The following is a 23,412-nucleotide window of genomic DNA, read 5'->3' as shown; positions in this document are numbered from 1 at the left end:
TGGCCTGGGGGCGTAGGGCAGTGTCATGACGTTGGCCTGGGGGTGGAGGGCAGTGTCATGACGTTGGCCTGGGGGTGTAGGGCAGTGACATGACGTTGGCCTGGGGGTGTAGGGCAGTGTCATGACGTTGGCCTGGGGTGTAGGGCAGTGTCATGACGTTGGCCTGGGGGCGTAGGGCAGTGTCATGACGTTGGCCTGGGGGCGTAGGGCAGTGTCATGACGTTGGCCTGGGGGTGGAGGGCAGTGTCATGACGTTGGCCTGGAGGGCAGTGTCATGACGTTGGCCTGGGGGTGTAGGGCAGTGTCATGACGTTGGCCTGGGGTGGAGGGCAGTGTCATGACGTTGGCCTGGGGGTGGAGGGCAGTGTCATGACGTTGGCCTGGGGGTGGAGGGCAGTGTCATGACGTTGGCCTGGGGGGCAGTGTCATGACGTTGGCCTGGGGGTGTAGGGCAGTGACATGACGTTGGCCTGGGGGTGTAGGGCAGTGACATGACGTTGGCCTGGGGGTGTAGGGCGGTGTCATGACGTTGGCCTGGGGGTGTAGGGCGGTGTCATGACGTTGGCCTGTGTCCCGGTGTAGGGCGGTGTCATGACGTTGGCCTGGGGGTGTAGGGCAGTGACATGACGTTGGCCTGGGGGTGTAGGGCAGTGTCATGACGTTGGCCTGGAGGGCAGTGTCATGACGTAGGCCTGGGGGTGTAGGGCAGTGTCATGACGTTGGCCTGGGGTGGAGGGCAGTGTCATGACGTTGGCCTGGGGGTGGAGGGCAGTGTCATGACGTTGGCCTGGGGGGCAGTGTCATGACGTTGGCCTGGGGGTGTAGGGCAGTGACATGACGTTGGCCTGGGGGTGTAGGGCAGTGACATGACGTTGGCCTGGGGGTGTAGGGCAGTGACATGACGTTGGCCTGGGGGTGTAGGGCGGTGTCATGACGTTGGCCTGGGGGTGTAGGGCGGTGTCATGACGTTGGCCTGTGTCCCGGTGTAGGGCGGTGTCATGACGTTGGCCTGGGGGTGTAGGGCAGTGACATGACGTTGGCCTGGGGGTGTAGGGCAGTGTCATGACGTTGGCCTGGGGGTGTAGGGCAGTGTCATGACGTTGGCCTGGGGGTGTAGGGCGGTGTCATGACGTTGGCCTGTGTCCCGGTGTAGGGCGGTGTCATGACGTTGGCCTGTGTCCCGGTGTAGGGCAGTGTCATGACGTTGGCCTGGGGGTGTAGGGCAGTGTCATGACGTTGGCCTGGGGGTGTAGGGCAGTGTCATGACGTTGGCCTGGGGGTGTAGGGCAGTGTCATGACGTTGGCCTGGGGGTGTAGGGCAGTGTCATGACGTTGGCCTGGGGGTGGAGGGCAGTGTCATGACATTGGCCTGGGGGTGGAGGGCAGTGTCATGACGTTGGCCTGGGGGTGGAGGGCAGTGTCATGACGTTGGCCTGGGGTGTAGGGCAGTGTCATGACGTTGGCCTGGGGTGGAGGGCAGTGTCATGACGTTGGCCTGGGGGTGGAGGGCAGTGTCATGACGTTGGCCTGGGGGTGGAGGGCAGTGTCATGACGTTGGCCTGGGGGTGTAGGGCAGTGTCATGACGTTGGCCTGGGGGTGGAGGGCAGTGTCATGACGTTGGCCTGGGGGTGGAGGGCAGTGTCATGACGTTGGCCTGGGGGTGGAGGGCAGTGTCATGACGTTGGCCTGGGGGTGGAGGGCAGTGTCATGACGTTGGCCTGGGGTGGAGGGCAGTGTCATGACGTTGGCCTGTGTCCCGGTGTAGGGCAGTGTCATGACGTTGGCCTGGGGGTGGAGGGCAGTGTCATGACGTTGGCCTGGGGGTGTAGGGCAGTGTCATGACGTTGGCCTGGGGGTGGAGGGCAGTGTCATGACGTTGGCCTGGGGTGGAGGGCAGTGTCATGACGTTGGCCTGGGGGTGTAGGGCAGTGTCATGACGTTGGCCTAGGGGTGTAGGGCAGTGTCATGACGTTGGCCTGGGGGTGTAGGGCAGTGTCATGACGTTGGCCTAGGGGTGTAGGGCAGTGTCATGACGTTGGCCTGGGGGTGGAGGGCAGTGTCATGACGTTGGCCTAGGGGTGTAGGGCAGTGTCATGACGTTGGCCTGGGGGTGGAGGGCAGTGTCATGACGTTGGTCTGGGGGTGTAGGGCAGTGTCATGACGTTGGCCTGGGGGTGTAGGGCAGTGTCATGACGTGTGCTACAGTATTAACAGTCCACCTCTGTCCTGGTGCTGTGCGACAGTATAAACAGTCCCCCTCTGTCTCAGTGGGGAGTGCAGCAACTCAGGCTGGCCTGCTGGTGTAAGTCCCCAGCTCCCCCACAGTGAGTGAGTGTCTGTCTGTCTGTCTGTCTGTGTGTGTGTGTCTCTGTGTGTGTGTGTGTGTGTGTGTGTGTGTGTGTGTGTGTGTGTGTGTGTATATATATATGCCTGCCAACTAAGGGCTACTCCCCCTGTTCCAGCTCTTGCCAGAACAACCCTTATTGGGTCATATGGTTCATACTGTAGACACACACACACTTTCCATTTCTCAACTCATGTTCTAGGTGAGGGTAGGTCAGGAGAGAGTTCAACGGGAAGAAATAGCAGGACTCCCCCGTGGCTAACCTGAAATATCCATGCACGCTCGCACACCAGCTAATGAAACGTCTACGGTCTCAGACAAAAACACACAACTTTCCCCTGACCGAACCCTGGCCTCAAACCCTGTCACCCACAACTATCCTTTGACCGAACCCTGGCCTCAAACCCTGTCACCCACAACTATCCCCTGACCTAACCCTGGCCTCAAACCCTGTCACCCACAACTTTCCCCTGACCGAACCCTGGCCTCAAACCCTGTCACCCACAACTATCCCCTGACCGAACCCTGGCCTCAAACCCTGTCACCCACAACTTTCCCCTGACCGAACCCTGGCCTCAAACCCTGTCACCCACAACTATCCCCTGACCGAACCCTGGCCTCAAACCCTGTCACCCACAACTATCCCCTGACCGAACCCTGGCCTCAAACCCTGTCACCCACAACTATCCCCTGACCGAACCCTGGCCTCAAACCCTGTCACCCACAACTATCCCCTGACCTAACCCTGGCCTCAAACCCTGTCACCCACAACTTTCCCCTGACCGAACCCTGGCCTCAAACCCTGTCACCCACAACTATCCCCTGACCGAACCCTGATCTCAAACCCTGTCACCCACAACTATCCCCTGACCGAACCCTGGCCTCAAACCCTGTCACCCACAACTATCCCCTGACCGAACACTGGCCTCAAACCCTGTCACCCACAACTATCCCTTGACCGAACCCTGGCCTCAAACCCTGTCACCCACAACTATCCCCTGACCGAACCCTGGCCTCAAACCCTGTCACCCACAACTATCCCCTGACCTCAAACCCTGTCACCCACAACTATCCCCTGACCGAACCCTGGCTTCAAACCCTGTCACCCACAACTTTCCCCTGACCGAACCCTGGCCTCAAACCCTGTCACACACAACTATCCCCTGACCTAACCCTGGCCTCAAACCCTGTCACACACAACTATCCCCTGACCTAACCCTGGCCACAAACCCTGTCACACACAAAACTTTCAACAGCCGCTTTCAACACCCTTCTCTCTCGTTTAGAGAAATAGGAGAACACAATGTCCCGAAGACAAACTAGAAACAGGGAATAGAAACTAGAAACAGGGAATCTCATACTTTACATTTACACACAGCTACACACAGCTACACACAGCTACACACAGCAACACACAGCTACACACAGCAACACAGCTACACACAGCTACACACAGCTAAAGAATAAAATGTTTTCCATCTTTTAATTAGCAGTCTTTGATAGAAACACAGCCTCCTATACAAGACGAGAGCCTGGATATCTGAAACACAGCCTCCTATACAAGACTAGAGCCTGGATATCTGAAACACAGCCTCCTATAGAAGACTAGAGCCTGGATATCTGAAACACAGCCTCCTTTACAAGACTAGAGCCTGTATATCTGAAACACAGCCTCCTTTACAAGACTAGAGCCTGGATATCTGAAACACAGCCTCCTTTACAAGACTAGAGCCTGGATATCTTTAGACTAAAAGGCAGCAGAACGGAGAAGGGTTACAGGATAGAAAACTAAAGGGTTAAACAGATTGTACACTTCAGATAATGGAGCCATGAGATCATCTTACAGACGATGACAGGCTCCACTGCACCGTGGGTAAACCACATGGTGTGATTCTTCCCAGACTCAACATGTCAGAGGTCATGTAGCTGTAGGTACTAGTCACTAGTACAGACAGCAGTCCAGTACAGCCTGGTTCTGTCCGTGTGACCACTAGTCACTAGTACAGACAGCAGTCCAGTACAGGCTGGTTCTGGCCGTGTGACCACTAGTCACTAGTACAGACAGCAGTCCAGTACAGCCTGGTTCTGTCCGTGTGACCACTAGTCACTGGTACAGACAGCAGTCCAGTACAGCCTGGTTCTGTCCGCATGATACGGTTACCATTTACCTAAACTGAGGATCCAAAACACTCCAAGTGTTTTTCCATGTGTTCTGGATAGTCAGTAGTTCCTGACCAGAACCTCAGTTTGGGGAGGAGAGGGTATCAGCACATCGAAGACACACTGCTGTGCACAGGGCTCCTATTCACACTCTTACCCCACTGTGGTGTGTGTGTGTGTTAAGGTCACTCAGGGAGAATGGTGACCCTCTTACCCCACTGTGGTGTGTGTGTGTATTAAGGTCACTCAGGGAGAACGGTGACCCTCTTACCTGACTTTGGGTTACAGAGCACCGGGGGGCTGCTACTGAGGGTGGGACTGCTGCTATAGTAACCACTGCTGCCACAGCTGCTGCTCATGCTGCTACGACGGATACCCACTATCATCTTGATCTCTTTAGTAGGACTTACTGAGAGAGGCAGAGAGAGAGGCGAGAGAGGCAGAGAGGAGAGAGAGAGAGAGGCGAGAGAGAGAGAGGCAGAGAGAGAGAGAGGCAGAGAGAGAGAGAGGCAGAGAGAGAGAGAGGCAGAGAGAGAGAGAGGCAAGAGAGAGAGAGGCGAGAGAGAGAGAGGCGAGAGAGAGAGAGAGAGGCGAGAGAGAGAGAGGCGAGAGAGAGAGGCAAGAGAGAGAGAGAGGCAAGAGAGAGAGAGAGGCAAGAGAGAGAGAGGCAAGAGAGAGAGAGAGAGAGAGGCAAGAGAGAGAGAGAGAGGCAAGAGAGAGAGAGAGAGGCAAGAGAGAGAGAGGCAAGAGAGAGAGGCAAGAGAGAGAGGAGAGTGAATGTCTTTTATTCATGAGCACATTTTCCCCCTTTGACGTCATCAAAAACAAATGAAGGTCTGAGAGACTTTTTATCCCAATTCAACATTTGTTTCTTTTCAGAGCGAAACACTAATTATGTCCCAAATGGAGCCCTATTCTCTATACAGTGCACTACTTGGGACCAGAGCCTCATGGGTCCTAGTCAATAGTAGTGCACTAAAGGGAGAAGGACTGTGTATAAGCAGTGTTTGAGTTGTTAGTTGTGAAAGGATGTGTAGGTGTATCTAATCACTCTTTCCAGGGAAGCTCTATATTGCCTCCATAAAGCAGGACACCTCTAGACTGCGGCAGCTCTATATTGCCTCCATAAAGCAGGACACCTCTAGACTGCGGCAGCTCTATATTGCCTCCATAAAGCAGGACACCTCTAGACTGCGGCAGCTCTATATTGCCTCCATAAAGCAGGACACCTCTAGACTGCGGCAGCTCTATATTGCCTCCATAAAGCAGGACACCTCTCGACTGCGGCAGCTCTATATTGCCTCCATAAAGCAGGACACCTCTAGACTGCGGCAGCTCTATATTGCCTCCATAAAGCAGGACACCTCTAGACTGCGGCAGCTCTATATTGCCTCCATAAAGCAGGACACCTCTCGACTGCGGCAGCTCTATATTGCCTCCATAAAGCAGGACACCTCTAGACTGCGGCAGCTCTATATTGCCTCCATAAAGCAGGACACCTCTCGACTGCGGCAGCTCTATATTGCCTCCATAAAGCAGGACACCTCTAGACTGCGGCAGCTCTATATTGCCTCCATAAAGCAGGACACCTCTAGACTGCGGCAGCTCTATATTGCCTCCATAAAGCAGGACACCTCTAGACTGCGGCAGCTCTATATTGCCTCCATAAAGCAGGACACCTCTAGACTGCGGCAGCTCTATATTGCCTCCATAAAGCAGGACACCTCTAGACTGCGGCAGCTCTATATTGCCTCCATAAAGCAGGACACCTCTAGACTGTGGCAGCTCTATATTGCCTCCATAAAGCAGGACACCTCTAGACTGTGGCAGCTCTATATTGCCTCCATAAAGCAGGACACCTCTAGACTGTGGCAGCTCTATATTGCCTCCATAAAGCAGGGCACCTCTAGACCGTGGCAGCTCTATATTGCCTCCATAAAGCAGGACACCTCTAGACCGTGGCAGCTCTATATTGCCTCCATAAAGCAGGACACCTCTAGACTGTGGCAGCTCTATATTGCCTCCATAAAGCAGGGCACCTCTAGACCGTGGCAGCTCTATATTGCCTCCATAAAGCAGGACACCTCTAGACTGTGGCAGCTCTATATTGCCTCCATAAAGCAGGACACCTCTAGACTGTGGCAGCTCTACATTGCCTCCATAAAGCAGGACACCTCTAGACTGCGGCAGCTCTATATTGCCTCCATAAAGCAGGACACCTCTAGACTGTGGCAGCTCTATATTGCCTCCATAAAGCAGGACACCTCTAGACTGTGGCAGCTCTATATTGCCTCCATAAAGCAGGACACCTCTAGACTGTGGCAGCTCTATATTGCCTCCATAAAGCAGGACACCTCTAGACTGTGGCAGACGGTGGAGCAAAGTTGAAAGAACCATGTCATTGTGCATCGGTGCTCTGCAATATCCTGCAGAACGTAGAGAACCCTGCAGAACGTAGAGAACCCTGCAGAACGTAGAGAACCCTGACTCCTGCTGAACATAGAAAATGAAAGATGGATAAAACATATTGGTGCATCTATGTGTAGTGCTTATGAACATGTTATGAAGTCTCTATAAAGCCACAGTTTGTTTAACTAGAGAGCCTGTTGTCCATGTATTAGTGTGACACCGTGACATTCAGCTTTAAAACCCGACCGTGTTCATAGCATCATAGGGACGGCAGGTAGACTAGTGGTTAGAGTGGAGGGGCGGCAGGTAGCCTAGTGGTTAGAGTGGAGGGACGGCAGGTAGACTAGAGGTTAGAGTGGAGGGGCGGCAGGGTAGCCTAGTGGTTAGAGTGGAGGGACGGCAGGGTAGCCTAGTGGTTAGAGTGGAGGGACGGCAGGGTAGCCTAGTGGTTAGAGTGTAGGGGAGGCAGGTAGCCTAGTGGTTAGAGTGGAGGGACGGCAGGTAGCCTAGTGGTTAGAGTGGAGGGACGGCAGGTAGCCTAGTGGTTAGAGTGGAGGGACGGCAGGTAGCCTAGTGGTTAGAGTGGAGGGACGGCGGGTAGCCTAGTGGTTAGAGTGGAGGGACGGCGGGTAGCCTAGTGGTTAGAGTGGAGGGACGGCAGGTAGCCTAGTGGTTAGAGTGGAGGGACGGCGGGTAGCCTAGGGGTTAGAGTGGAGGGACGGCGGGTAGCCTAGTGGTTAGAGTGGAGGGGCGGCAGGTAGCCTAGTGGTTAGAGTGGAGGGACGGCAGGTAGTCTAGTGGTTAGAGTGAAGGGGCGGCAGGTAGCCTAGTGGTTAGAGTGGAGGGACGGCAGGTCGCCTAGTGGTTAGAGTGGAGGGACGGCAGGTCGCCTAGTGGTTAGAGTGGAGGGGCGGCAGGTCGCCTAGTGGTTAGAGTGGAGGGGCGGCACTCTACAGCACTCCCTCAGGTCCATAAACCTACTGACGGCCTTCACCCACATACTATACACTCTACCCTAACCCTGATGTTGATATGTGTAAACCCTAACCCAAAGGGTTGTAGTGGGATTCGGCCCCAGTGTGACAGTAGATAGGGAGTAGGGTCTAAGGGTTATAGTGGGATTCGGCCCCAGTCTGACAGTAGATAGGGAGTAGGGTCTAAGGGTTATAGTGGGATTCGGCCCCAGTCTGACTGTAGATAGTGAGTAGGGTCTAAGGGTTATAGTGGGATTCGGCCCCAGTGTGACAGTAGATAGGGAGTAGGGTCTAAGGGTTATAGTGGGATTCGGCCCCAGTCTGACTGTAGATAGTGAGTAGGGTCTAAGGGTTATAGTGGGATTCGGCCCCAGTGTGACTGTAGATAGTGAGTAGGGTCTAAGGGTTATAGTGGGATTCGGCCCCAGTCTGACTGTAGATAGGGAGTAGGGTCTAAGGGTTATAGTGGGATTCGGCCCCAGTGTGACAGTAGATAGGGAGTAGGGTCTAAGGGTTATAGTGGGATTCGGCCCCAGTGTGACAGTAGATAGTGAGTAGGGTCTAAGGGTTATAGTGGGGTTCGGCCCCAGTCTGACAGTAGATAGGGAGTAGGGTCTGTAGATAGTGAGGGTTATAGGGTCTGTCTAAGGGTTATAGTGGGATTCGGCCCCAGTGTGACTGTAGATAGTGAGTAGGGTCTAAGGGTTATAGTGGGATTCGGCCCCAGTGTGACAGTAGATAGGGAGTAGGGTCTAAGGGTTATAGTGGGATTCGGCCCCAGTGTGACTGTAGATAGGGAGTAGGGTCTAAGGGTTATAGTGGGATTCGGCCCCAGTGTGACTGTAGATAGGGAGTAGGGGCTAAGGGTTATAGTGGGATTCGGCCCCAGTCTGACTGTAGATAGTGAGTAGGGTCTAAGGGTTATAGTGGGATTCGGCCCCAGTGTGACAGTAGATAGTGAGTAGGGTCTAAGGGTTATAGTGGGATTCGGCCCCAGTCTGACAGTAGATAGTGTGTAGGGTCTAAGGGTTATAGTGGGATTCGGCCCCAGTGTGACAGTAGATAGTGAGTAGGGTCTAAGGGTTATAGTGGGATTCGGCCCCAGTGTGACAGTAGATAGGGAGTAGGGTCTAAGGGTTATAGTGGGATTCGGCCCCAGTCTGACAGTAGATAGGGAGTAGGGTCTAAGGGTTATAGTGGGATTCGGCCCCAGTGTGACTGTAGATAGTGAGTAGGGTCTAAGGGTTATAGTGGGATTCGGCCCCAGTCTGACATTTTACATTTACATTTAAGTCATTTGGCAGACGCTCTTATCCAGAGCGACTTACAAATTGGTGAATTCACCTTATGACATCCAGTGGAACAGCCACTTTACAATAGTGCATCTAAATCATTTAAGGGGGGGTGAGAAGGATTACTTTAACCTATCCTAGGTATTCCTTGAAGAGGTGGGGTTTCAGGTGTCTCCGGAAGGTGGTGATTGACTCCGCTGTCCTGGCGTCGTGAGGGAGTTTGTTCCACTGACAGTAGATAGGGAGTAGGGTCTAAGGGTTATAGTGGGATTCGGCCCCAGTGTGACAGTAGATAGGGAGTAGGGTCTAAGGGTTATAGTGGGATTCGGCCCCAGTCTGACAGTAGATAGGGAGTAGGGTCTAAGGGTTATAGTGGGATTCGGCCCCAGTCTGACAGTAGATAGGGAGTAGGGTCTAAGGGTTATAGTGGGATTCGGCCCCAGTGTGACTGTAGATAGGGAGTAGGGTCTAAGGGTTATAGTGGGATTCGGCCCCAGTGTGACTGTAGATAGGGAGTAGGGTCTAAGGGTTATAGTGGGATTCGGCCCCAGTCTGACAGTAGATAGGGAGTAGGGTCTAAGGGTTATAGTGGGATTCGGCCCCAGTGTGACTGTAGATAGTGAGTAGGGTCTAAGGGTTATAGTGGGATTCGGCCCCAGTGTGACAGTAGATAGGGAGTAGGGTCTAAGGGTCATAGTGGGATTCGGCCCCAGTGTGACTGTAGATAGTGAGTAGGGTCTAAGGGTTATAGTGGGATTCGGCCCCAGTGTGACTGTAGATAGTGAGTAGGGTCTAAGGGTTATAGTGGGATTCGGCCCCAGTCTGACAGTAGATAGGGAGTAGGGTCTAAGGGTTATAGTGGGATTCGGCCCCAGTGTGACTGTAGATAGTGTGTAGGGTCTAAGGGTTATAGTGGGATTCGGCCCCAGTGTGACTGTAGATAGTGAGTAGGGTCTAAGGGTTATAGTGGGATTCGGCCCCAGTGTGACTGTAGATAGTGAGTAGGGTCTAAGGGTTATAGTGGGATTCGGCCCCAGTCTGACAGTAGATAGTGAGTAGGGTCTAAGGGTTATAGTGGGATTCGGCCCCAGTGTGACAGTAGATAGGGAGTAGGGTCTAAGGGTTATAGTGGGATTCGGCCCCAGTGTGACAGTAGATAGTGTGTAGGGTCTAAGGGTTATAGTGGGATTCGGCCCCAGTCTGACAGTAGATAGTGAGTAGGGTCTAAGGGTTATAGTGGGATTCGGCCCCAGTGTGACAGTAGATAGGGAGTAGGGTCTAAGGGTTATAGTGGGATTCGGCCCCAGTCTGACAGTAGATAGGGAGTAGGGTCTAAGGGTTATAGTGGGATTCGGCCCCAGTGTGACTGTAGATAGTGAGTAGGGTCTAAGGGTTATAGTGGGATTCGGCCCCAGTGTGACTGTAGATAGTGAGTAGGGTCTAAGGGTTATAGTGGGATTCGGCCCCAGTCTGACTGTAGATAGTGAGTAGGGTCTAAGGGTTATAGTGGGATTCGGCCCCAGTGTGACAGTAGATAGTGAGTAGGGTCTAAGGGTTATAGTGGGATTCGGCCCCAGTCTGACAGTAGATAGTGAGTAGGGTCTAAGGGTTATAGTGGGATTCGGCCCCAGTGTGACAGTAGATAGTGAGTAGGGTCTAAGGGTTATAGTGGGATTCGGCCCCGGTGTGACAGTAGATAGGGGGTAGGGTCTAAGGGTTATAGTGGGATTCGGCCCCGGTGTGACTGTAGATAGTGAGTAGGGGCTAAGGGTTATAGTGGGATTCGGCCCCAGTGTGACAGTAGATAGGGAGTAGGGTCTAAGGGTTATAGTGGGATTCGGCCCCAGTCTGACAGTAGATAGTGAGTAGGGTCTAAGGGTTATAGTGGGATTCGGCCCCAGTGTGACTGTAGATAGGGAGTAGGGGCTAAGGGTTATAGTGGGATTCGGCCCCAGTGTGACTGTAGATAGTGAGTAGGGTCTAAGGGTTATAGTGGGATTCGGCCCCAGTCTGACAGTAGATAGTGAGTAGGGTCTAAGGGTTATAGTGGGATTCGGCCCCAGTGTGACAGTAGATAGTGAGTAGGGTCTAAGGGTTATAGTGGGATTCGGCCCCAGTGTGACAGTAGATAGTGAGTAGGGTCTAAGGGTTATAGTGGGATTCGGCCCCAGTCTGACAGTAGATAGTGAGTAGGGTCTAAGGGTTATAGTGGGATTCGGCCCCAGTGTGACAGTAGATAGTGAGTAGGGTCTAAGGGTTATAGTGGGATTCGGCCCCAGTGTGACAGTAGATAGGGAGTAGGGTCTAAGGGTTATAGTGGGATTCGGCCCCAGTGTGACTGTAGATAGGGAGTAGGTTCTAAGGGTTATAGTGGGATTCGGCCCCAGTGTGACTGTAGATAGGGAGTAGGGTCTAAGGGTTATAGTGGGATTCGGCCCCAGTGTGACAGTAGATAGTGAGTAGGGTCTAAGGGTTATAGTGGGATTCGGCCCCAGTCTGACAGTAGATAGTGAGTAGGGTCTAAGGGTTATAGTGGGATTCGGCCCCAGTGTGACAGTAGATAGTGAGTAGGGTCTAAGGGTTATAGTGGGATTCGGCCCCAGTGTGACAGTAGATAGGGAGTAGGGTCTAAGGGTTATAGTGGGATTCGGCCCCAGTGTGACTGTAGATAGGGAGTAGGGTCTAAGGGTTATAGTGGGATTCGGCCCCAGTCTGACAGTAGATAGTGAGTAGGGTCTAAGGGTTATAGTGGGATTCGGCCCCAGTGTGACAGTAGATAGGGAGTAGGGTCTAAGGGTTATAGTGGGATTCGGCCCCAGTGTGACTGTAGATAGGGAGTAGGGTCTAAGGGTTATAGTGGGATTCGGCCCCAGTGTGACAGTAGATAGTGTGGGTACAACAACTCCTGATGTAAAAAGGGCTTTATAAAAGACATTCGATTGCGCGACATTGAGGTTTACCAGATAGGAAGCTGGTGTTGCTTCCCTCGGGGTTCTGTTTGCGCAGACAGAAGGGGCTGTCATGGCTCTCTGGGATGGTACGACAGCGCTCGTTCAGCAGCTCCATCAGTCGTCGTCTCCTTCGGAAGTTCAGTCTGAACTGGTACAGCAGCCCTCCGTCCACAAAGTGGTGCTTGTTGGTCACTGTCAGGGAGAGAAACACAGAACAAAACGGTTGTTTGGGATCGTTCAGTTACTGTTTCATATAACTGACTGTAAATCCTGGTAACTACAGTTACTGACTGTAAATCCTGGTAACTACAGTAACTGACTGTAAATCCTGGTAACTACAGTAACTGACTGTAAATCCTGGTAACTACAGTAACTGACTAAATCCTGGTAACTACAGTTGCTGACTGTAAATCCTGGTAACTACAGTTACTGACTGTAAATTCTGGTAACTGCAGTTACTGACTGTAAATCCTGGTAACTGCAGTTACTAACTGTAAATCCTGGTAACTACAGTAACTGACTGTAAATCCTGGTAACTACAGTAACTGACTGTAAATCCTGGTAACTACAGTAACTGACTGTAAATCCTGGTAACTACAGTAACTGACTGTAAATCCTGGTAACTACAGTTGCTGACTGTAAATCCTGGTAACTACAGTTACTGACTGTAAATTCTGGTAACTGCAGTTACTGACTGTAAATCCTGGTAACTGCAGTTACTAACTGTAAATCCTGGTAACTACAGTAACTAACTGTAAATCCTGGTAACTACAGTTACTGTAAATCCTGGTAACTACAGTTACTGTAAATCCTGGTAACTACAGTAACTAACTGTAAATCCTGGTAACTATAGAACAGAAGGTAGTTCAGTTCCAAATCCTGTAACTCTTCAATTATTCCATTCAGACAGAACACCTCTGATGGTGCCTCCAATACCAGTAATCAGCGAAGTCTCTTTGGATTGGACAAACACACACTCTCCCTCTCTTAGCTTGGGCCGTCATTGTGCCAACACTCACTTGGCTAACGCTCAGTTCAGGGGGAGGCTCTGAATGCCCCTTAAAATCCCCAAATCCCTTGAAAGACATAAAACCAACTGACTGACTAAAGCCATCCAGGAATCAAAATCTGACTGTCACTTGTGTAACTAAGCCATAAAGCCTGCATAACTGTGCCAAGGGGTAAGGACTCAGGATTTAAAGGAACACTCCACCCCAAAAACAATATTTTGGTATTTGTTTCATTAGTCCATTGTTGATATAGTCTCAAAATGTTAGTCTCAATCAAGTTAAGATGTATTAACTTTAAAAATACAGACATACAGCTGGTATGTTCTACTTACTGGTCTGGTTATGGATACATCTTGTGATGCTTTAAAGCTGCTGTTGTGACTGTATGAAGTGGTTTTGATCCTGTGCTTTATAGTGATGGATTGTCCTGTCTGGCGTCATTAAAGGAGAACTACGGAAGGATTCCTCATCATCTGCAGTTTGTGTTTGTTTCATCCCAGGAGGGAGTTTTGTCCTTACGTTGGTAGAGTGACAGACCAATGCAGTTCCCCCAGTCACCACAGACACATTTCAGCAATCCAAGAAGTTAATGATTCAATTATGTTTCGGCACCTTGTGCCCTAAAAAGGGAACGATCAGGATTAAAAAGGGGGTTGATTGTGTGTATTCAGAACGCTTGTTGCCATGGTGTTGATTTACAAAGATCTAAATATCGGCTCATTGTAATTCAAATATAATTGAACCAAAACAACAACATGTTCAATGACTCTTGGTTAATGTTAATTCATTCACCCATTGACTCGGTTGCACATGGTGTTGGGCCACAAAGATCAAGTCACCAGCTCTCTGTGTGAGTCTATCAACCAGGAATGCAGTGATTGTGTGGGACAACTGAACCAAAACAACCCACAATGTGGATCCATCCAGGCAGGGTTGCTATTGTTCTACAGTTCAGACATTTAAAGTATGCAGTGTGTGTGTGTACGCTGTCGTGTGCATGCGTGCCTGTGTGTGTGTGTGTGTATGTGTGTATTGTTATGATGTGGGGGAAGGTGAGTGTTAGGACATAGACAAACACACTACCATGGCACACTTCCACACTCCAACCCCAGGTGGCAGCACCAACCGGATCACGGCTGGGTTCTGCCAAGCAGCCTTGATTATTCCTCAGGAGCGAGCGATCAAGTTGATTCTGAGAGGAGGCCAGAAGCCTCTTAAGTTAGGCCCACCTCTCTACTCAGGAGTTTATCACAGTGCCATCCGTTTTGTCACTAAAGCACCTTATACCACCCACCACTGCGACTTGTATGCTCCAGTCGGCTGGCCCTCGCTACATATTCGTCGCCAGACCCACTGGCCATGCTGGTCATCTACAAGTCCATGCTAGGTAAAGCTCCGCCTTATCTCAGTTCACTGGTCACGATGGCAACACCTACCCGTAGATGCAAACGCGCTCCAGCAGGTGTATCTCACTGATCATCCTTAAAGCCAACACCTTATTTGGCGGAATGGGGTTCGTTCCAGTTCTCTGCTGCCTGTGACTGGAACAAATTGTCCAAAAATCCCTGAAGTTGGAGACTTATCTCCCTCACCAACTTCAAACATCTGCTATCTGAGCAGCTAACCGATCGCTGCAGCTGTACATAGTCTATTGGTAAATAGCCCACCCATTTTCACCTACCTCATCCCCACACTGTTTTTATTTATTTACTTTTCTGCTCTTTTGCACACCAGTATCTCTACCTGTACATGACCATCTGATCATTTATCACCCCAGTGTTAATCTGCCGAGGTACCAGCCAAGGTACCAGTCTGGTCTGTGCCAGCCGAGGTACCAGTCTGGTCTGTGCCAGCCGAGGTACCAGTCTGGTCTGTGCCAGCCGAGGTACCAGTCTGGTCTGAGCCAGCCGAGGTACCAGTCTGGTCTGTGCCAGCCGAGGTACCAGTCTGGTCTGTGCCAGCCGAGGTACCAGTCTGGTCTGTGCCAGCCGAGGTACCAGTCTGGTCTGTGCCAGCGGAGGAGAGGAATGCAGACAGAGGCAGGGCAAGAGCCACAGGCAGGGTGGTGGGTGTGAACCCAGCAGTGATGCAGTCTCTCTGGGGTTAGAGCCCTGCTCTCTGCCCCCTGGTTAGCCCATTGTCCAGGGCCCGAGAAGAGCACACTGGGAACAGACACGCTCTGCACTACACAGCCCAGCACACTGGGAACAGACACGCTCTGCACTACACAGCCCAGCACACTGGGAACAGACACGCTCTGCACTACACAGCCCAGCACACTGGGAACAGACACGCTCTGCACTACACAGCCCAGCACACTGGGAACAGACACGCTCTGCACTACACAGCCCAGCACACAGGGAACAGACACGCTCTGCACTACACAGCCCAGCACACTGGGAACAGACACGCTCTGCACTACACAGCCCAGCACACTGGGAACAGACACGCTCTGCACTACACAGCCCAGCACACTGGGAACAGACACGCTCTGCACTACACAGCCCAGCACACAGGGAACAGACACGCTCTACACTACACAGCCCAGCACACAGAGAACAGACACGCTCTACACTACACAGCCCAGCACACTGGGAACAGACACGCTCTGCACTACACAGCCCAGCACACTGGGAACAGACACGCTCTGCACTACACAGCCCAGCACACTGGGAACAGACACGCTCTGCACTACACAGCCCAGCACACTGGGAACAGACACGCTCTGCACTACACAGCCCAGCACACAGGGAACAGACACGCTCTACACTACACAGCCCAGCACACAGAGAACAGACACGCTCTACACTACACAGCCCAGCACACAGAGAACAGACACGCTCTGCACTACACAGCCCAGCACACTGGAAACAGACACGCTCTGCACTACACAGCCCAGCACACAGGGAACAGACACGCTCTGCACTACACAGCCCAGCACACTGGGAACAGACACGCTCTGCACTACACAGCCCAGCACACTGGGAACAGACACGCTCTGCACTACACAGCCCAGCACACTGGAAACAGATTGTATCACAGAGCCTGTACTGAGCCAGCAGGCAGTACCCACACAGTACCATCCTGCTGCAACCCACTGCTGGCTTGTCTCTGATGACAGAGAAGCAGGGTTGGGCCGCGATGAGGATGGGAGACCATTCTGATGTGCCACAGTCAAGAGAACCAGAGCTGATTATATTAAAGTGCTGAACACGTGACCATGACGACAAGGTGACCATGACGACCAGGTGACCATGACGACCAGGTGACCATGACGACAAGGTGACCATGACGACAAGGTGACCAGTACATGGGACTGATCCTGCAGAAACAGGAGGTTGACTGGGTCAGTAATAGAGACAGAGAGACAGGTGATCCTGCAGAAAGAGGAGGTTGACTGGCTCAGTAGACAGGTGATCCTGTAGAAAGAGGAGGTTGACTGGCTCAGTAATAGAGACAGGTGATCCTGCAGAAAGGGGAGAATGACTGGCTCAGTAATAGAGACAGAGACACAGGTGATCCTGCAGAAACAGGAGGTTGACTGGCTCAGTAATAGAGACAGAGACACAGGTGATCCTGCAGAAAGAGGAGGTTGACTGGCTCAGTAATAGAGACAGAGACACAGGTGATCCTGCAGAAAGAGGAGGTTGACTGGCTCAGTAGACAGGTGATCCTGTAGAAAGAGGAGGTTGACTGGCTCAGTAATAGAGACAGGTGATCCTGCAGAAACAGGAGGTTGACTGGCTCAGTAATAGAGACAGAGACACAGGTGATCCTGCAGAAAGAGGAGGTTGACTGGCTCAGTAATAGAGACAGGTGATCCTGCAGAAAGGGGAGAATGACTGGCTCAGTAATAGAGACAGAGACACAGGTGATCTTGCAGAAAGAGGAGGTTGACTGGCTCAGTAATAGAGACAGAGACACAGGTGATCCTGCAGAAAGAGGAGGTTGACTGGCTCAGTAGACAGGTGATCCTGTAGAAAGAGGAGGTTGACTGGCTCAGTAATAGAGACAGGTGATCCTGTAGAAAGAGGAGGTTGACTGGCTCAGTAATAGAGACAGGTGATCCTGCAGAAACAGGAGGTTGACTGGCTCAGTAATAGAGACAGAGACACAGGTGATCCTGCAGAAAGAGGAGGTTGACTGGCTCAGTAATAGAGACAGGTGATCCTGCAGAAAGGGGAGAATGACTGGCTCAGTAATAGAGACAGAGACACAGGTGATCTTGCAGAAAGAGGAGGTTGACTGGCTCAGTAATAGAGACAGAGACACAGGTGATCCTGCAGAAAGAGGAGGTTGACTGGCTCAGTAGACAGGTGATCCTGTAGAAAGAGGAGGTTGACTGGCTCAGTAATAGAGACAGGTGATCCTGTAGAAAGAGGAGGTTGACTGGCTCAGTAATAGAGACAGGTGATCCTGTAGAAAGGGGAGAATGACTGGCTCAGTAATAGAGACAGAGACACAGGTGATCCTGTAGAAAGAGGAGGTTGACTGGCTCAGTAATAGAGACAGAGACACAGGTGATCCTGCAGAAAGAGGAGGTTGACTGGCTCAGTAATAGAGACAGGTGATCCTGCAGAAAGAGGAGGTTGACTGGCTCAGTAATAGAGACAGGTGATCCTGCAGAAAGGGGAGAATGACTGGCTCAGTAATAGAGACAGAGACACAGGTGATCCTGCAGAAAGAGGAGGTTGACTGGCTCAGTAATAGAGACAGAGACACAGGTGATCCTGCAGAAAGAGGAGGTTGACTGGCTCAGTAATAGAGACAGGTGATCCTGCAGAAAGAGGAGGTTGACTGGCTCAGTAATAGAGACAGAGACACAGGTGATCCTGCAGAAAGAGGAGGTTGACTGGCTCAGTAATAGAGACAGGTGATCCTGCAGAAAGAGGAGGTTGACTGGCTCAGTAATAGAGACAGGTGATCCTGTAGAAAGAGGAGGTTGACTGGCTCAGTAATAGAGACAGAGACACAGGTGATCCTGCAGAAAGAGGAGGTTGACTGGCTCAGTAATAGAGACAGGTGATCCTGCAGAAAGAGGAGGTTGACTGGCTCAGTAATAGAGACAGGTGATCCTGCAGAAAGGGGAGAATGACTGGCTCAGTAATAGAGACAGAGACACAGGTGATCCTGCAGAAAGAGGAGGTTGACTGGCTCAGTAGACAGGTGATCCTGTAGAAAGAGGAGGTTGACTAGCTCAGTAATAGAGACAGGTGATCCTGCAGAAAGAGGAGGTTGACTGGCTCAGTAATAGAGACAGGTCATCCTGTAGAAAGAGGAGGTTGACTGGCTCAGTAATAGAGACAGGTCATCCTGCAGAAAGAGGAGGTTGACTGGGTCAGTAATAGAGACAGGTGATCCTGTAGAAAGAGGAGGTTGACTGGCTCAGTAATAGAGACAGAGACACAGGTGATCCTGCAGAAAGAGGAGGTTGACTGGCTCAGTAATAGAGACAGAGACACAGGTGATCCTGCAGAAAGAGGAGGTTGACTGGCTCAGTAATAGAGACAGGTGATCCTGCAGAAAGAGGAGGTTGACTGGCTCAGTAATAGAGACAGGTGATCCTGTAGAAAGAGGAGGTTGACTGGCTCAGTAGCAGCTCTACTCCCTGCTCTGTCTCTGTCACACAGAGGAAGCCCAGTTCCAGCAGCAGCCTGGGTAGAGGACAGAGAGCGTCTCGTGGGTGTGCACGTGACATTGGTATGCCGCGCGTGTGTGCAACACATGCTACCGGTGTGTGTGGGTGTGTATCTGGGTCGATGATTGTGTGGGCTGTATGTGTGTGTGTGCTGTATGTGTTGGATGTGTATCTGGGTCAATGATTATGTGTGCTGTATGTATGTATGTGTGCGTGTGTGCGTGTGTGCGTGCGTGCGTGCGTGCGTGCGTGCGCGTATCTGGGTCGATGATTGTGTGTGCTGTATGTGTGTATCTAGGTCGGATCACACACCGTTGTCCAGAGGTGAGCAGCTGATCTCGGTCGGGAACACCCTGGCCAGAGACATGACGTCCATCTGTCTCTGATCAAGGGTTCACCCCCCAGTGGAACCACCTCTCAGACTCAGGGACATTCACTCTGTAGCCATGCAGGTGGCCATGCCCTGTACATGAGTAACTGGCGTGACTTCCTGCTTTTAACTCAGAGTGCAGCGAAGGGCCTATTGGAGATGTGATTCACCTCGTCACTGTTCTACTGGACTAAATTACAATGACTGTCCTGTTACCATACAGAGAGGAATTCCACCAGGCCTGATAAGAGAACCCTTTCACCCTGTTCCTCCCCACTCCTGACCTCGGCAAACAGACCCCAGCTGACCTCTGAGAAAGAGAGAGAGAGAGAGACTAACAGTCATGTCACCGTGACAACACAAGTCCTTTCAGCCAGTCATGTGATCCAGACCAGGGCACATCATAAAAATGGCACCCTATTCCCTATACTAGTTTTGACCAGAGCCCTGCGCCTGTCATTTGAGGGATCATGGGGCAGGAAGCGCACGTTTCAAGCAGATAAATGTGGCGTGTTTAATTATGAAACTGGTCGTGAGATAAAAACATATCCAAAGTTAACTCAATCTTCTGTGAATCTGGAATACTGGGAGCCAAGTAAAAAAAAGTCTCTGCTAAACTTTCAAAATGTGTTTGGTCTTACCATCCTTGTCGGGACCTGAAATCCTCACAGGGACCGTAAAACTCCTCCTCACAGGGACCGTAAAACACATCCTCACAGGGACCGTAAAACAACTCCTCACAGGGACCGTAAAACAACTCCTCACAGGGACCGAAAACACATCCTCACAGGGACCGAAAACAAGGAACATAAAACAAGGAACATTTGGACAAGCGTGGACGTTTTAGGCTGAAGGGGTTCGGTTTACAATTAGGGTAAGGAATTAAAAAGGGTCAAGGTTTAGGGTTATCAAAAATACACTTTTGAATGGAAATCAATTGTTTGGTCCCAACAAGAATAGTAAAATAAACGTGTGTGTGTGTGTTTGTGTGTGAGTGAGAGTGTGTGTGAGAGTGTGTGTGAGAGTGTGTGTGAGAGTGTGTGTGTGTGTGAGAGTGAGTGTGTGTGTGAGAGTGAGTGTGTGTGTGAGAGTGAGTGAGTGAGTGAGTGAGTGTGTGTGAGTGAGTGAGTGTGTGTGAGAGTGAGTGAGTGAGTGAGTGAGTGAGAGTGAGTGTGTGTGAGAGTGAGTGAGTGAGTGAGTGTGTGAGAAAAAAAACCCAGGACAGATCCAATGCAAGTGGGTGGTGATGATGATGATCCCAGCATGCCTTTGATCACAGAGTGATCCTGTCTGACCAGAGAAGACGCCGTGTTCCCTGACTAAAATAGGATCCTACAGCCCACCGCGTTAACGTCAACACTCCCACGTCTCCTCTTTCACCCAGCAAAGTCAGCTTGGAAATTACAGCACCATAGAATTCAATCGAAACAACTGACAACAGCGCAACATTTTTTTTTTTTTTTTCTAACCACTAGGCTACCCTGCCTCCCCACATGTTATTACCACGATAGGTCATTATTGTGTAATTAGCGTTTGACCATATTACCATGTAAATCCTCAGTGAAAACCAGGAAGGGCTAAATAGTAGACTAGTAGAAGAAAGTACAGCACTCAGCTTCTTCAAAAAGGGCCTAGAATTACATTCGCTTAGGGAAGTGGTTCCCAAACTGCAGGACTAACCCTACTCAGGACTCAGAGATATGTCATTTCATCGGTGTGACAGGTGGGGTACTGACCGTGACCTTATGTTAGTTGGGATGTCTCAAAAAAATTACAAATTAAAATTTTAAAATTTAAAATAAATCAGACCGACTATGAAACGCTCCTTCCCACTCACCATGCTGCATGATCCCGTGTTCTAGAAGCCTCCGTCCAAGATGCTCCGCCTCCTCTCGGGTCGCCATCTCTCCCTCCGCCAGCAGCCAATCAACAAGCTCCGAGGCCACCAGCGTCCGTTCAAACGTCTCGCCCTCTTCTTCCCGAGTCGCGAGGATGGACGTCTCCGTGCTCATCATCAGCCTGTTGAGAAGGACGGGTTTATATACACACCTGTTGTTTAAGACAGACTACTTTATACGATGTGGAAATCAGTTGTACATCGTTTTCCATCCTGATTCAACACAAACAGACTTTTTCCCATCAGCCTCCATCTACATTTACATTTACATTTAAGTCATTTAGCAGACGCTCTTATCCAGAGCGACTTACAAATTGGTGAATTCACCTTCTGACATCCAGTGGAACAGCCACTTACAATAGTGCATCTAAATCATTAAGGGGGGGGTTATCAAAAGGATTACTTATCCTATCCTAGGTATTCCTTGAAGAGGTGGGGTTTCAGGTGTCTCCGGAAGGTGGTGATTGACTCCGCTGTCCTGGCGTCGTGAGGAGTTTGTTCCACCATTGGGGGCCAGAGCAGCGAACAGTTTTGACTGGGCTGAGCGGGAGCTGTACTTCCTCAATGGTAGGGAGGCGAGCAGGCCAGAGGTGGATGAACGCAGTGCCCTTGCTTGGGTGTAGGGCCTGATCAGAGCCTGGAGGTACTGCGGTGCCGTTCCCCTCACAGCTCCGTAGGCAAGCACCATGGTCTTGTAGCGGATGCGAGCTTCAACTGGAAGCCAGTGGAGAGAGCGGAGGACGGGGTGACGTGAGAGAACTTGGGAAGGTTGAACACCAGACGGGCTGCGGCGTTCTGGATGAGTTGTAGGGGTTTAATGGCACAGGCAGGGAGCCCAGCCAACAGCGTGTTGCAGTAATCCAGACGGGAGATGACAAGTGCCTGGATTAGGACCTGCGCCGCTTCCTGTGTGAGGCAGGGTCAGCTCTGCGGATGTTGTAGAGCATGAACCTACAGGAACTGGCCACCGCCATGATGTTGGTTGAGAACGACAGGTTATAGTTATCTTTGCAGGCTTTTGCGCCACCAATAACACACCTGATTTAGCTAATGAATGACTAAGTAAAACCAGGTGTGTTAGCGTAGTGCTGGAATCAAAACCTTGCTGATGGGTAGTTCATGTCCCCAGGAGGAGGGTAGCTTGGTCACCCCTGTGCTATTTATAAAGATGAACTTACAGGAAGAGCACTAGGACTTAAGGTCAACAAGTTCAGTTAACCCCAACAGCCTCCTACTGGGTGATCCTGGTACAATATAGATATCAGTTAACCCCAACAGCCTCCTACTGAGTGACTCTGGTACAATATAGATATCAGTTAACCCCAACAGCCTCCTACTGAGTGACCCTGGTACAATATAGATATCAGTTAACCCCAACAGCCTCCTACTGGGTGACCCTGGTACAATATAGATATCAGTTAACCCCAACAGCCTCCTACCGAGTGACCCTGGTACAATATAGATATCAGTTAACCCCAACAGCCTCTTACTGAGTGACTCTGGTACAAATTTACCGAATATAGATATCAGTTAACCCCAACAGCCTCCTACTGAGTGACCCTGGTACAATATAGATATCAGTTAACCCCAACAGCCTCCTACTGAGTGACTCTGGTACAATATAGATATCAGTTAACCCCAACAGCCTCCTACTGAGTGACCCTGGTACAATATAGATATCAGTTAACCCCAACAGCCTCCTACTGGGTGATCCTGGTACAATATAGATATCAGTTAACCCCAACAGCCTCTTACTGAGTGACTCTGGTACAATATAGATATCAGTTAACCCCAACAGCCTCCTACTGAGTGACCCTGGTACAATATAGATATCAGTTAACCCCAACAGCCTCCTACTGGGTGATCCTGGTACAATATAGATATCAGTTAACCCCAACAGCCTCTTACTGAGTGACTCTGGTACAATATAGATATCAGTTAACCCCAACAGCCTCCTACTGAGTGACCCTGGTACAATATAGATATCAGTTAACCCCAACAGCCTCCTACTGAGTGACTCTGGTACAATATAGATATCAGTTAACCCCAACAGCCTCCTACTGAGTGACCCTGGTACAATATAGATATCAGTTAACCCCAACAGCCTCCTACTGGGTGATCCTGGTACAATATAGATATCAGTTAACCCCAACAGCCACCTACTGAGTGACTCTGGTACAATATAGATATCAGTTAACCCCAACAGCCTCCTACTGGGTGACCCTGGTACAATATAGATATCAGTTAACCCCAACAGCCTCCTACTGGGTGACCCTGGTACAATATAGATATCAGTTAACCCCAACAGCCTCCTACTGAGTGACCCTGGTACAATATAGATATCAGTTAACCCCAACAGCCTCCTA

General features: G+C 50.9%; 1 protein-coding gene across 1 annotated transcript in view; it reads right to left on the bottom strand.

The window, feature by feature from the left end:
- The window catches only part of deptor (DEP domain containing MTOR-interacting protein), an 86,130-nt gene that overhangs the window by 34,524 nt on the left and 28,194 nt on the right, over positions 1-23,412 (bottom strand). Inside the window, 3 exon segments of the mRNA XM_064946937.1 lie at positions 4,777-4,914; positions 12,141-12,323; positions 20,987-21,168. Coding sequence (XP_064803009.1) covers positions 4,777-4,914; positions 12,141-12,323; positions 20,987-21,168 — 503 coding nt within the window.

This window comes from Oncorhynchus masou, chromosome 29, assembly GCF_036934945.1.
Source record: "Oncorhynchus masou masou isolate Uvic2021 chromosome 29, UVic_Omas_1.1, whole genome shotgun sequence".
Classification (NCBI taxonomy): Eukaryota; Metazoa; Chordata; class Actinopteri; order Salmoniformes; family Salmonidae; genus Oncorhynchus; species Oncorhynchus masou.
This window is presented reverse-complemented; position numbering and strand designations above follow the sequence as displayed.